Raw genomic sequence first — 12,113 nt, 5'->3', positions numbered from 1 at the left:
ATCTGTTTTTTCCCAGCAGCTATATTTTCGAATCCTTGCAGCTACGGGGGAGGAATTGCAGACTGATGAGGTGGGTTACTACCTTCGGTACTTATTATATAACGGTTTGAATGCTCAGCTACAAGGTAAGTCTCAAATCACTCCACAAGATTTTTGTTGATTGCTTAGTCAAAGGTTGGTTACACTTTGAAGTTGAATGTGGCCTTTTCTTGGTCCAAGTTCACGTCCGAGACTCATGCTTGCAATGGAGTGATTTTTGATTTCCTTAAATTGTAAGGTAACGGTTGCAAGAATTTCTTCCAAGATTGGTGCCTTCCATTTGCACGGTCTTCACATTCTCCCCTCTTTATTTTAAGTTTCGTCCTCGAAACTTGGATTAACTTGTCCTTCAAACAGGTAGGGATATAGATCTTTTATTTTCTCTTCGAGTTCCCAAGTGGCTTCTCTTTCGGTATGATTAGACCATTGTACCTTGACGTAGGGAATTGTTCGTCTCCTTAGTACTTGGTCCTTTGTATCCACGATTCTGATCGGGACTTCCTTATAAGTCAGTCCTTCATTCAAGTCTCCCTCGACTAAGAGTGGTTCAGCTTCAAGGATGTGGCTTGGATCCAAAACATATCTTCTTAGTTGTGACACATGGAAGACATTATGGATTCTAGACATACTCGGTGGGAGTGCCAGTCTATAAGCAAGAGTTCCCACTTTCTCCAGAATTTCAAAAGGTCCAACATATCTAGGGTTCAATTTCCCGGGTTTGTTGAATCGAACCACGCCCTTCATTGGTGATACTTTCACGTACGCTTTATCTCCCACTATAAACTCCACTGGTCTCCTTTTTAAATCAGCCCAACTTTTCTGTCGATCTTGGGCAACTTTGAGTCTCTCCTTGATTATAGCGATTTTATCCACTGTTTCTTGGATCAATTCGGGTCCAGTGATGGCCTTTTCTCCTACTTCATCCCAATATAGTGGTGACCGACATTTTCGCCCATACAGAGCTTCATACGGCGCCATTCCGATGCTGCTATGAAAACTGTTATTGTAAGCAAACTCAATCAAAGGCAAATGTTCACTCCAATTACCGCTAAAGTCTAGAGCACATGCTCTCAGCATGTCTTCTAAAGTTTGAATCGTCCTCTCTGTTTGACCATCGGTCTGAGGGTGGTAGGCCGTACTGAGGGTGACCTTAGTTCCCATGGCTTGTTGAAAACTCTTCCAAAAACGAGATACAAACCTCGGGTCTCTGTCTGACAAGATGCTGACTGGAACTCCATGTAATCGTACGATATTATTCATGTACAACGTGGCTAGCTTGTCCAAATTATAGTTCATGCGGACTGGTAAGAAATGCGCAGATTTTGTGAGTCTGTCTACGATTACCCAGATGCCATCATGGCTTTGTCTAGACTTTGGTAACCCGACCACAAAGTCCATGGAGATATGTTCCCATTTCCATTCTGGAATCTCTAGAGGTTGAAGAAGTCCTCCAGGTCTTTGGTGCTCTGCTTTGACTTGTTGGCACACAAGACACTTGGAAACAAATATCGCAACATCCTTTTTCATTCCACTCCACCAGAAATTCTTCTTTAGGTCTCTGTACATCTTGGTACTGCCAGGATGGACTGAAAATTTCGACTTATGTGCTTCTGACATTACTTCTTGTCGAAGGTTATCGATGTCTGGTACGCACAATCGTCTTTTATCCAAAGGACTCCTTTGTCGTCGATCTGAGTATCTTGAGACTTTGCTTCCTTAGCTTGTTCCTTAAGTTTTACTAGAACTGGGTCTCGATCCTGGTTCAACTTGACGATTTCTCGCAGACATGGTTGAGCGGAGAGTGCAGCTAAGGTAACCTTACTCATATTCCTCCGACTCAAAGCATCAGCTACTTTGTTTGCCTTGCCTGGATGGTAGCTTATAGTCAAGTCATAATCCTTCAACAGCTCAATCCATCGCCTTTGTCTCATATTTAATTCTTTTGGGTGAACAAGTATTTGAGGCTCTGGTGGTCCGTGAAGATTTCGCACTTGGAGCCATAGAGATAATGTCTCCATATCTTTAAAGCAAAGACAACTGCCTGCCAGTTCGAGGTCGTGAGTGGGATAATTTCGTTCATGCGGCTTCAACTGCCTTGATGCATAGGCAATCACTCTTCCTTCTTGCATGAGTACACATCCCAACCCTTCCTTCGATGCGTCACTGTAGATGGTGAAATCCTTATCTTCAGTGGGCAAGACTAACACTGGTGTAGACGCGAGCTTTTCTTTCAATGTCTGAAAACTTTTCTCGCAGTTGTCATCCCAAATGAATTTAGAATTCTTTTGAGTAAGCCTTGTTAATGGTACGGCTATGGAAGAGAATCCTTCAACGAATTTCCTGTAATATCCCGCCAATCCAAGAAAACTTCTAATGTCTGTGGCGTTTCTCGGTTTCGGCCAATCTAGAATTGACTCCACTTTCTTTGGATCTACTGATACTCCTGCTTCCGATATCACATGCCCTAAAAAGGACACACTGTTTAGCCAGAATTCGCATTTCTTGAACTTGGCATAGAGTTCTTTCTCCCTTAAGGTTTGTAGGGTGAGGCGGAGATGCTCTTCGTGATCTTCTTTGCTAGGAGAGTAGACAAGGATGTCATCAATGAATACCGCTATGAACCGATCCAGGAACGGCTTGAATACTCTGTTCATTAGGTCCATAAAGGCTGCTGGTGCGTTTGTCAGGACCAAAAGGCATCACTGTGAATTCGTAGTGTCCATACCTTGTCCGAAAGGCCGTCTTTGGGATGTCTTCAGCCCTGACCTTCAATTGGTGGTAGCCCGTTCTCAAATCCAACTTGGAAAATACTGTGGCTCCCTTAAGCTGATCAAACAGGTCATCTATTCTCGGAAGAGGGTACTTGTTCTTGATAGTGATCTTATTCAATTCCCTATAGTCAATGCACAGTCTCATGCTCCCATATTTCTTCTTGACAAAAAGTACTGGAGCTCCCCACGGAGACGCACTTGGTCGAATCTGCTTTTTGTCTAGCAATTCTTGAAGTTGCTCCTTTAGCTCCTTAAGTTCAGCTGGTGCCATTCTGTACGGTGCCTTGGAGATGGGTGCCGCTTCGGGCACTAAGTTGATTTCGAACTCAATTTCACGATCCGGGATTGTCCCTGGTAGTTCTTCCGGAAAGACGTCTGGGAATTCTTGTACGATAGGGATATCCCCTGGTTTAAGTTCAATCTCCTCATTCACTACGTTAATCATTGCTAGATAGATATCTGCTCCGGATTTCACGGCTTTCCATGCTTGGGATGCGGAAAGAAGTGACTTCCGTTCCTTGGATTTGCCATGATACACGACCTCTTTTTGGCTCGGGGTTCGGAGCCTAACACTCTTTCCCTTGCAATCTACCATCGCATTTTTTCTTGCTAACCAATCCATTCCTAAGATGATGTCGAATTCCACCATTTTCAGTTGTATCAATTCTGCTTGGAATAGGTGCTCATGGATACAGATCTTACACTGTCGGTGTACTCTATGTGTTTCGATTGTCTTACTAGTAGGAGTTGCTACTCTAAATGGTTCGACTAGTAATTCAGGTGTAAGCCCTAGTTTCTTAGTGAATCTTTTAGATATGAATGAATGAGTAGCACCACTGTCAAACAACACATAAGCTGGCATTTCATTGACAAAAATGGTACCTGCCACGACATCGTTTGCATCATCTGCTTCTTCTTGGGTTATTGCAAACACACGAGCGTTGGGCTTATTCTCCCTTGGCTTGTTGGGGTTAGCATCAGCATTAGGCTTTGTACTTCTCTTCAATGGCTCGGGGCAATTAGTAATTCGATGCCCTAATTTCCCACAATTGAAACATGCTCCCGTCTGTCGGTGGCATTCTCCAGATTGACGGTTATTACATTTGGGGCACATCTTTGGTTCTTGGTAAGTTGGGTGGGACGAAGCACCTTTGAAGGGTCCACTGGACTGATTCGGTCTCTTGAATGGTGGCTTCCCTTGAGATGGATGTCCAGTAAGAGGCCGTTTATTCTTGTTCTCGTCCTCCCGACGCTTGATGTCGGTCTCAGCTCTTATTGCTGCTCCCATTAAATCAGCAAAGCTCGTAGGTTGATACACTGCTAAGGATGACTGAATACGGCTGCTCAATCCCTTTTTGTATCTGTGCATTTTCAGAACTCCATCTGCCATGATTTTCGGGGCATAAGTTCCAAGGTCATTGAATCGGGAGGTTTACTCTACCACTGACATGCCTGGAGTTTGCGAGAAGTTCTCAAACTCGCTCAATTTCTGTAGTCTGACTTCTGCTGGGAAATATTGTTTGAGAAAGACATCTCTGAATTGTCGCCAAGTGATTGCTCCGCGGCTGTCAGGGTACGTGAGACTGTTTCCCACCACTTGCTCGCCTTATCTTCCAGGAATGGTGTTATTACCTCTACTTTGAGTGCCTCGGGTATCTCTAATAATCGCAGCTGGGTTTCCACACTTTTCAACCAGTTCTGGCTACTTTCAGGGTCGGCGTCTCCCTTGAACACTGGGCAACGGTTCTTACGAAGGGACTCATAATGGTACTTGATTCCATTCTGTGCCGGTGGTGGTTGAGGCTGCTGATTACCGTTACCATTGGGGTTTCCCAAGCCCTGGATAGTTGTTGCCACTATGGTGGCTATAGCCATCAAATCCGCTTGGCTCAGGCCCATTCTGGGAGGTGGTGGCGGTGGATTTCCGTCAGGATTCGGATTCCCATTATTGTCATTGTGGTTGTTGGCGTACCGTGGGTTGCGATTGGCTCGTGGAGGTCTTCCGGCCATTTCCTACAAGCGTACAAGTTTCTAAGATATTTGTTGCACAAATTGATAGAATGCATTGAATAATTTGCGCGAAAATAAATTGACGCCAACAAGTAATAGAACTAACAACTTTTATTGATTTCTCAATTAAACATAAACAACTGAATGGGAATTTATTGGAATGGAAAAAAATGGCAACAACGGAAATAAACTAAAAATGGTTCACTAAAATATTCTAATCTGATATCTCTCCATTCCCCACGGCTACGTCAGGTGGGGCTTCTTCCTCCTCGGAATCCTCCTCCGGCACATCCGGGTCTAAAAACTCTGCCAGCTGCATCTGCAGGCCTTGATTCTCCGATTCTAATTCAGCAATCTGTTCCCTATGAGTCAGAATCTTCCCTATCGCGTCGTCCAACTCATTCTTTGCACGCGCGCAGTTTGCTTGATCCTTCTGGATGAGTGCCTTCTCCCTTGCCTTCCTTTCGTCTATATCCCTTGATAGCCTTTGGTTATTTTCTGACAATTGCATGACCACCTTCCACGACTCTTCCACTCTCTCCTTATCTCTTACCCGTGCGTGATGAGCTTCAGCCAATTCTACGGTACGTCGGTCCAATTCATCCATAGCTCGTTTGGTTTGGCCCCTCGTCAGTTGTAGTGACTCTCGCAGTTCGCCGTTATCTTCATTAACGAGTTGAAACATCTCATATACCTGATCGATCCTCTTTTCTACTGCCAATAGCTTGGTAGTCAGATCCTCCACTTGCTTCCTCCTCTCCAGGTTGCTAGCTCTTAGCCTCCTAGCCGTCCTATCGTGGCGTGCTAGAGTCAAATCATCCAAACGCATAAGAGACTGAGCGCGCGTGCGAGGTCGGGGACTGTCTAGCTGAAATGTCTCCCTATGAGTAATCGAAGCTACACTCTTACAGGCAGTTAAACGTATGCGAGCCATTTCCTGAAATAACGAGAGGAAAGGTTTAACAAGTATCGGAAAAGTGGTCAAGGAACATTATACAAAACGAGGAATATTTTCCAAGGGTTCTAAAGAATGAAACATAAGGATATTGATGACAAAGTTGGTTAGAAAATGGTTAAGCTTTTTGCCAAAATTTGACTTCGTCAAATTTCCTATGGCAGTCTCCCATCCGGATTATGAACCCGGTGTGCTCTGATACCACTTAAATGTCACGCCCCGAGACCGGGGTTAGTCGACACCGGCGTTGTCTCACAATCACATAATTGCAAAACAACAAGCCTCGTAGTAAATCAAAATAACCAGTCTTTTTCATAACCAATAATCGTCTTTACAATGCGATAGAAATAAAATGCGGAAGCGGAATACATGATGATAAAATTAAAGACAGAATAAATTCGACTGGTCTCAAATGGAGTTTTCTTCATTACCATCCCCAAAAGTAATCTTGCTCTTCACCCTCGATTTGTTCCTCGTTCTTATCTGGGTGGGAATGTAAGGGGTGAGTATTTTGGGGAAATACTCAGTAAATGGGGGCCGATCGAGCATAACAAATATCGAGGATATACATACGAATAAATTATCGAATTTTCAATATTAAGCATGTTGAATCAAATAATAACAAAAATACGAATATAGCACTAAAAATCATTTCATTTTCCATAGTTTTACTGATCAGTCCCCTATATGTTACTCCTCTAAGGGGCGAGGCCAAATGAACGGTTATTATAACCCACCGCATCAGGGCCTAAACAAAGTATATCAAAGTTCGGAATTTCCTTTACCATTTCTAAATCAAATCATTACAGTGCATTTCAAATAATTCGACATGCTTTCAAATATTATAGCGGATATCGAACAACGAATAATTTAGGGAGATTTTATACCAAATGAAAACGAATAAATTATGCCGATCGAATTTTCAAAGTCCTATTTAATTTATTTCGAAATATATTATGCTCACTTAAAGAGAAAATAGGTGAGCCAAATCCTTTCTATAATAATTAATATATTCAAAAGTCCACTTTAAAATAATCAAATAAGTGAACCATATTTAGTTAAAAGGGTATAAATATCAAGTGACACTTAAATAAATATAAGTGTGCAATTTTTATTTAATAATATAAAACAAAAGGAAACAAAGGAGAAAACCCACTTACTGTTATCGTTGAGATTGAATTGTTAGGCTTGGACCAATACACCTCCAACAACTACTGGAATTGGCTCTACGGCTGCTGGAACTTAGGATCTAAATTTTTGGTTCAAGCTGTGATAGCATGAGACAACCGTTTACTTGAAATGTTGATGGAATTTCTAGACCGAAAGAGGCTACGGCATAGCTTAGAAAAATGGATAGAAATTTACCTAGTAACTGGACCGAAAAGATTTCGAACAAGGTTGCGGAAAAGCTTCAAATTAGGCTGCTGCAATGCTTCGATCTTGGCTGAATTCGGCTGCTATCACCTTCGGAAATGGACAGGATAGTGGTCTGGAAAAAGGGCAGCAACTTTGCTTCGAACCGTTGCGGAAATTCTCGGGTTTTTGGATAGCTTGTTTGATCAAGCTCCTCGGCTATTCCTGGACCAACGTCGAGCAGCAACTGGTCTCGAAATAATGTGCAGGAACTAGGCTAAGGCTGGGTTATTAATCACGACAGCAACTGGACTCCGAAATACTACCACAAAGCTTAGAATTTGGCCGGAAATTGGATCAAGAAATCTGTTTTTTCCCAGCAGCTATATTTTCGAATCCTTGCAGCTAAGGGGGAGGAATTGCAGACTGATGAGGTGGGTTACTACCTTCGGTACTTATTATATAACGGTTTGAATGCTCAGCTACAAGGTAAGTCTCAAATCACTCCACAAGATTTTTGCTGATTGCTTAGTCAAAGGTTGGTTACACTTTGAAGTTGAATGTGGCCTTTTCTTGGTCCAAGTTCACGTCCGAGACTCATGCTTGCAATGGAGTGATTTTTGATTTCCTTAAATTGTAAGGTAACGGTTGCAAGAATTTCTTCCAAGATTGGTGCCTTCCATTTGCACGGTCTTCACATAGACAGCGTAGAATCGAAGTCAGATTAAGAAACAGACTGATTATGGAATTGTTATGAATTTCGGAGTTAAATTGACTGAGATGTGATGTCAGATTTGTACGGTGGTTGATTGTAAATTATTGGAATAAGTAGATACTGGTTTGGTATCACCAGTATCGCAGGATTATACTGTGATACTGTCGGAATTTGATAAAACAGAGATGTTTTGATGTGATTAGAATATTGATACAATATATTGATATTGTCATTGCCAGATTGAACAATGACATAATTTGAATCAAGACTTCAATTGTATCAGAGCGACAGAACGAAAGGTATAAATAAATGTTGATTCGGGATTGCACAACTCGAGTTAGGTTTGACTTGAGTTTCCCTAAATCACATACTTTATTTTATTGCATTGATATTTGCAGATTATCAGATTGATATGTTAATCTATTGACTTAGAGCAGAGTCAGAGTTTGAGTCTAGGGCAGATCAGCCTAGCTAGGGCAGAACCGCCGAGTCTTTATCAGAACCACGAAGACTCTAGACTTACGGTGTATCGATGAGCTTAGATGTAGATCGACGTCTATTGTAAACATTCGATACAGCATACCAAAGTCTAAATTAGATCGGGATACCTAGATTAGAGATAAGATAAGATCAGATCACGAGTCATTGATTCATGTAGTCAGATTAGATACATGTTTTGATGTTTGTTTATGCTTTTATATATGGTTTATATGATTGCATGTATACATTGTTTATACTGGGATATTTATATCTTACCGGAGTTATCCGGCTGTTGTCTTGTCTGTATGTGTGCATGGCAACAGGTGGGACATGTTCAGGGTCACAGAGGTGAAGAAAGATCGAGTAGAGTGGAGACTATGGACTTGGACTAGAGATAGGGTTTAAACACTTGATAGTTAGTTGTTGAACCTGAGATGTGTATGATTTTATATTGTATCAGATTTATACTTTTATACTGATATGTATAGGAGTTTGATTCCATTACCTTCCGCATTTAAAAAAAAAAAATTAGACCATGTTTATTATAATTGATTAAATTAGTCCCAATAACGATTAAGAAGATGATTAACGTCCGGGTCCCCACAAGGGTGTACTTGGATCGATGGATTTGGATTTTCAACAGTTTCAAACTACCGGATTTTCAAACAAACTGATCGAGATCAATGCCATCTGGTTCGAATTTGATATTCTTTATCCAAATAAAATCCTCCCACCTAAATCGAGATCTCCGGAAACACCTACAATTGGTGTTCCCCTCAATATCACTAAGCCACTTAAAAGAAAAGACTTGCAATAAAAATGTTCAACCATTGAAGCGAATTTTATGTTTACACGCATGTTTCTGTGTGCGCATCTCTTTATTACAAGCAAGTGTAGTTATCAACATTGTTAGACCAAAAAAACCTATATTTATGTTGTTGTCGTTGGCTCAAAATCAGATAGGCTTAAATCTTCATTTCCAGGCAGAGTAGTCACATGGAGAACAACCCTGTTTGGCAGTATCATTAATTTGTAGACCCGAATCATAAATGGCACCAGCTTTCCAGTCAGCAGGCAGCACATGCTTGGCCCAATACCATTTCCCGTCGTACCCAGAAGTCACCACAAACCTGAACTGCAGAGGCCCAGAAGGGACCCGTCTCGTGTCCCAAACAGCCCCGTTATTCCTACTCATGAAATTCCAATTTGGTGACCCAACCTAAACAATTATCAAATCAGCCATTACAACCTGTCATCCAAATACAAGATTTTGTAACTAGGATACATATAATGTATGTATACCTTAGCTACGTCTACTGAAACGATTTCTGTCTGTCCACCTTGGTACAAGAAAGATATGGCAAGGTAATACGGGTTCTGGCTCATTTCTTGAACCCGAATACTTAAATTCTTGTTCTGTGCGTAATCACATGGTACCCTTTACACATAATAATAACTCAGATTTATTAGGATACAAATCTGCTCGTTATAAGGATAAATTCTAACGGGAAAATTGCAAAAACCTTCTTATAATTTGTAACTAATCAAATTTGATTTGCTTGTATGTCACCGAATTCTCTCTTTTTTTGTGATTCCAGAATACCTCTTGTACTGTACAGGGATGATTCCGAGTTGGAAAAGATGATGCTCCTTGCCCTTTTTAGCCATAGCCGCGAAAGCTTTGGTGCTCACCACGAAATCTGTCCCATTATCGCCATTTCTGTCACTCACCAACACAACTGCCCCTCCTTTACTGCAGATGTTTCCTCTGTTGCATCTCATCTGCGCGCAATTGTAATAGTCAACTCCGTAGTCATGTATAAGATAACTAGATATATGTACCAAAAATCATAGAATTTACTCCTTCTATTACCTGAAAGCATGCACCGCAGCCAACTCCTTGATTGTACACCGCCGGGGCCGCCGCGGCGAGCCGGCCATCGTTCAATCCTACTGCAACGGAACCGTACCCACAAGCCCCAACTGCAGCTAGCACAATGTTTTTTCAAACAGATAACATATATGTATATCTCTCATCTGGGTTCGATATAATACAATTGATTCTTGATAATTGCTTACACTGAAGGGCTTTTTCATCGGAAAAGAAGGCAACTTTAGCTTGGTGGACGCAGCGATCACACGCGGTAGCGAACGAGGCGAGATGGAAGATTACCAAGTAAAGGGAAAACATATCCATTGAATATTTGTGGGTGTTGAATCTGTTGAGAATGCGATTGGTATGATGATGATGAAGATCTTGAGTGGAGTACAGGTCATAGAATTTTACGTACTGTTAGTATGTATTATATACGCATACATACAACAGAAATTGATTAATTTTCGAGAAGGAAAGAGACAGGCAACAGCGTGTTAGGTCAAATTTTCAATAATATCTTAACCAAAATTTGAAAAGTTAACGAATCAAACTTAAAAACGGACAAGTTAACATAAAAAATAAACATTTTCTCCGTGAATGAAGATGCAGATGAACATGAACAGAGTAGTCTATATGTGAGACGTGTCAATCCTATCGATATTCACAACAAAAAATAATACTCTTAACATAAAAAATAATATTTTTTCATGGATGATCCAAATAAGAGATCCTTCTAATAAAATACGACATGTAAGATCGTCTCACACAAGTTTTTGCCGAAGATGAAATATGACATAATTTGCATTATACAATGGAGTGTGTGATTGTGTAGGAACACGGCCAATTTGGTCAACATCAAAGTGACTTTTGCTATGTGAATGCAATTTGTTCATATAATTGTGGATCGTGGTGTCATTATATGATTTGGGGTTTATATATATAGTAGATAAAACTAAGTCGGTAAATACAAACAAACAATTGTCTAACAACTTGAGTGATCATGTATATATTTTTGTTATATTGTTATTAATCGTGTCAATTTTTGTGTCTATAATGAGGTAACATTCCCCAATCGATTTTGATATAATTCATTATATTTAATATGTAAGTATCATCTCATTGATGGGTATAAAATTTGACACGATTGGTAGACATCATAATAAAATTTTTGTGTGTGTATATATATATATATATACATCAATTACCAGCTGGTTTTATGTGTGGTCCTTCAAAAGGAAGTGTATGTGAAAGGTGTCAAGTCTTGTATTGATGTGGAAAGAATGTTGTTTTTAGGGATTAAATTTAACTAAAAACAAGTATTAAATGTTAAGCTAAGATTTGTTGTAATCTGATCTTCTTGACACGCATGATTTCATTTGGGGGGCGTTTGGTTCATGGGATTAGGTGGGTTTATAATTTTTAAACCCACCTTATCAAGCGTTTGGTACGATTTTTATTTAACCAACTCAATCCCTCCTATAAATGATTAGGTTGTATAAGGTGTGATAAAATAATCACTCCTCACTCCCTAGAATTATTTATCCAACTCTTAATCCATCTTATTTTTCCAATTTTACCCTTCTCATATATCCAAACTCGCCGCCGACTGCCGCCGCCGACAACCGCCGGCCGCCGCCGCCTACTACCGGCCGACCGCCGCCTACTGCAGGCCGACTGCCGGAATACCGCAGCCGCCGCAGGTCGGCCGTCGCCGACCACCGCCTCCGCCAACCACCACACCGTCGCCGCCGCCGGAGTAAAGAAGGAAAAAAAAATAAAAGGGCAATTTTGTCATTTTATCAAAAAATTCAAAATTATCTCACACTTAAAAATCATATCAAACAACATACAATTTTACATTATATATTACATTTCTATCACAATCATTTCTTTTATCATTTACGTACTAATCAT

The 12,113-nt window shown here is 40.8% G+C and overlaps 2 protein-coding genes and 1 long non-coding RNA gene across 4 annotated transcripts; all 3 read right to left on the bottom strand.

Moving 5' to 3' along the window:
- Positions 1–1,655: 1,655 nt before the first annotated feature.
- LOC140815393 (uncharacterized) lies at positions 1,656–4,200 on the bottom strand. The gene is made up of 4 exons (XM_073174519.1): positions 2,986–4,200; positions 2,765–2,919; positions 2,177–2,616; positions 1,656–2,080 (listed from the first exon to the last, which is right to left on the bottom strand). The coding sequence occupies exons 1-4, from the start codon at positions 4,198–4,200 to the stop codon at positions 1,656–1,658; spliced, it is 2,235 nt and encodes a 744-aa protein (XP_073030620.1).
- A 1,773-nt stretch (positions 4,201–5,973) lies between these two features.
- LOC140815157 (uncharacterized) lies at positions 5,974–7,261 on the bottom strand. The gene is made up of 3 exons (XR_012114275.1): positions 7,141–7,261; positions 6,936–7,042; positions 5,974–6,258 (listed from the first exon to the last, which is right to left on the bottom strand). It is a non-coding gene; the product is annotated as an uncharacterized lncRNA (long non-coding RNA).
- A 1,858-nt stretch (positions 7,262–9,119) lies between these two features.
- Positions 9,120–10,620, bottom strand: LOC140815216 (expansin-like A1). Of its 2 annotated transcripts, none has more exons than XM_073174336.1 (5): positions 10,403–10,620; positions 10,197–10,312; positions 9,927–10,105; positions 9,626–9,761; positions 9,120–9,542 (listed from the first exon to the last, which is right to left on the bottom strand). In XM_073174336.1, exons 1-5 carry the CDS (start codon positions 10,518–10,520, stop codon positions 9,297–9,299), a joined length of 795 nt encoding a protein of 264 aa, XP_073030437.1. In that variant the 5' UTR covers positions 10,521–10,620; the 3' UTR covers positions 9,120–9,296. The 2 variants fall into 2 exon arrangements, with proteins under 2 accessions (XP_073030437.1, XP_073030438.1); XM_073174337.1 differs by having other exon boundaries at positions 10,197–10,306; positions 10,403–10,619.
- Positions 10,621–12,113: the final 1,493 nt, after the last annotated feature.

Source organism: Primulina eburnea, chromosome 15 (genome assembly GCF_022965805.1).
Source record: "Primulina eburnea isolate SZY01 chromosome 15, ASM2296580v1, whole genome shotgun sequence".
In the NCBI taxonomy this organism is placed as follows: Eukaryota; Viridiplantae; Streptophyta; class Magnoliopsida; order Lamiales; family Gesneriaceae; genus Primulina; species Primulina eburnea.
The sequence above is the reverse complement of the archived record's forward strand: the minus strand, read 5'-3'. Positions and strand labels throughout refer to the sequence as shown.

Coding starts and splice junctions, on each gene's coding strand:
- LOC140815393 (XM_073174519.1), bottom strand. CDS start 4,200: ATGGCAGATGGAGTTCTGAAAATGCACAGATACAAAAAGGGATTGAGC. Junction 2,920..2,985: donor CGTCTCCGTGGGGAGCTCCA/GTACTTTTTGTC, acceptor GAATTGAATAAG/ATCACTATCAAGAACAAGTA. Junction 2,617..2,764: donor AAGACGGCCTTTCGGACAAG/GTATGGACACTA, acceptor CTACTCTCCTAG/CAAAGAAGATCACGAAGAGC.
- LOC140815216 (XM_073174336.1), bottom strand. CDS start 10,520: ATGGATATGTTTTCCCTTTACTTGGTAATCTTCCATCTCGCCTCGTTC. Junction 10,313..10,402: donor CGATGAAAAAGCCCTTCAGT/GTAAGCAATTAT, acceptor ACATTGTGCTAG/CTGCAGTTGGGGCTTGTGGG. Junction 9,543..9,625: donor TTTCAGTAGACGTAGCTAAG/GTATACATACAT, acceptor ATAATTGTTTAG/GTTGGGTCACCAAATTGGAA.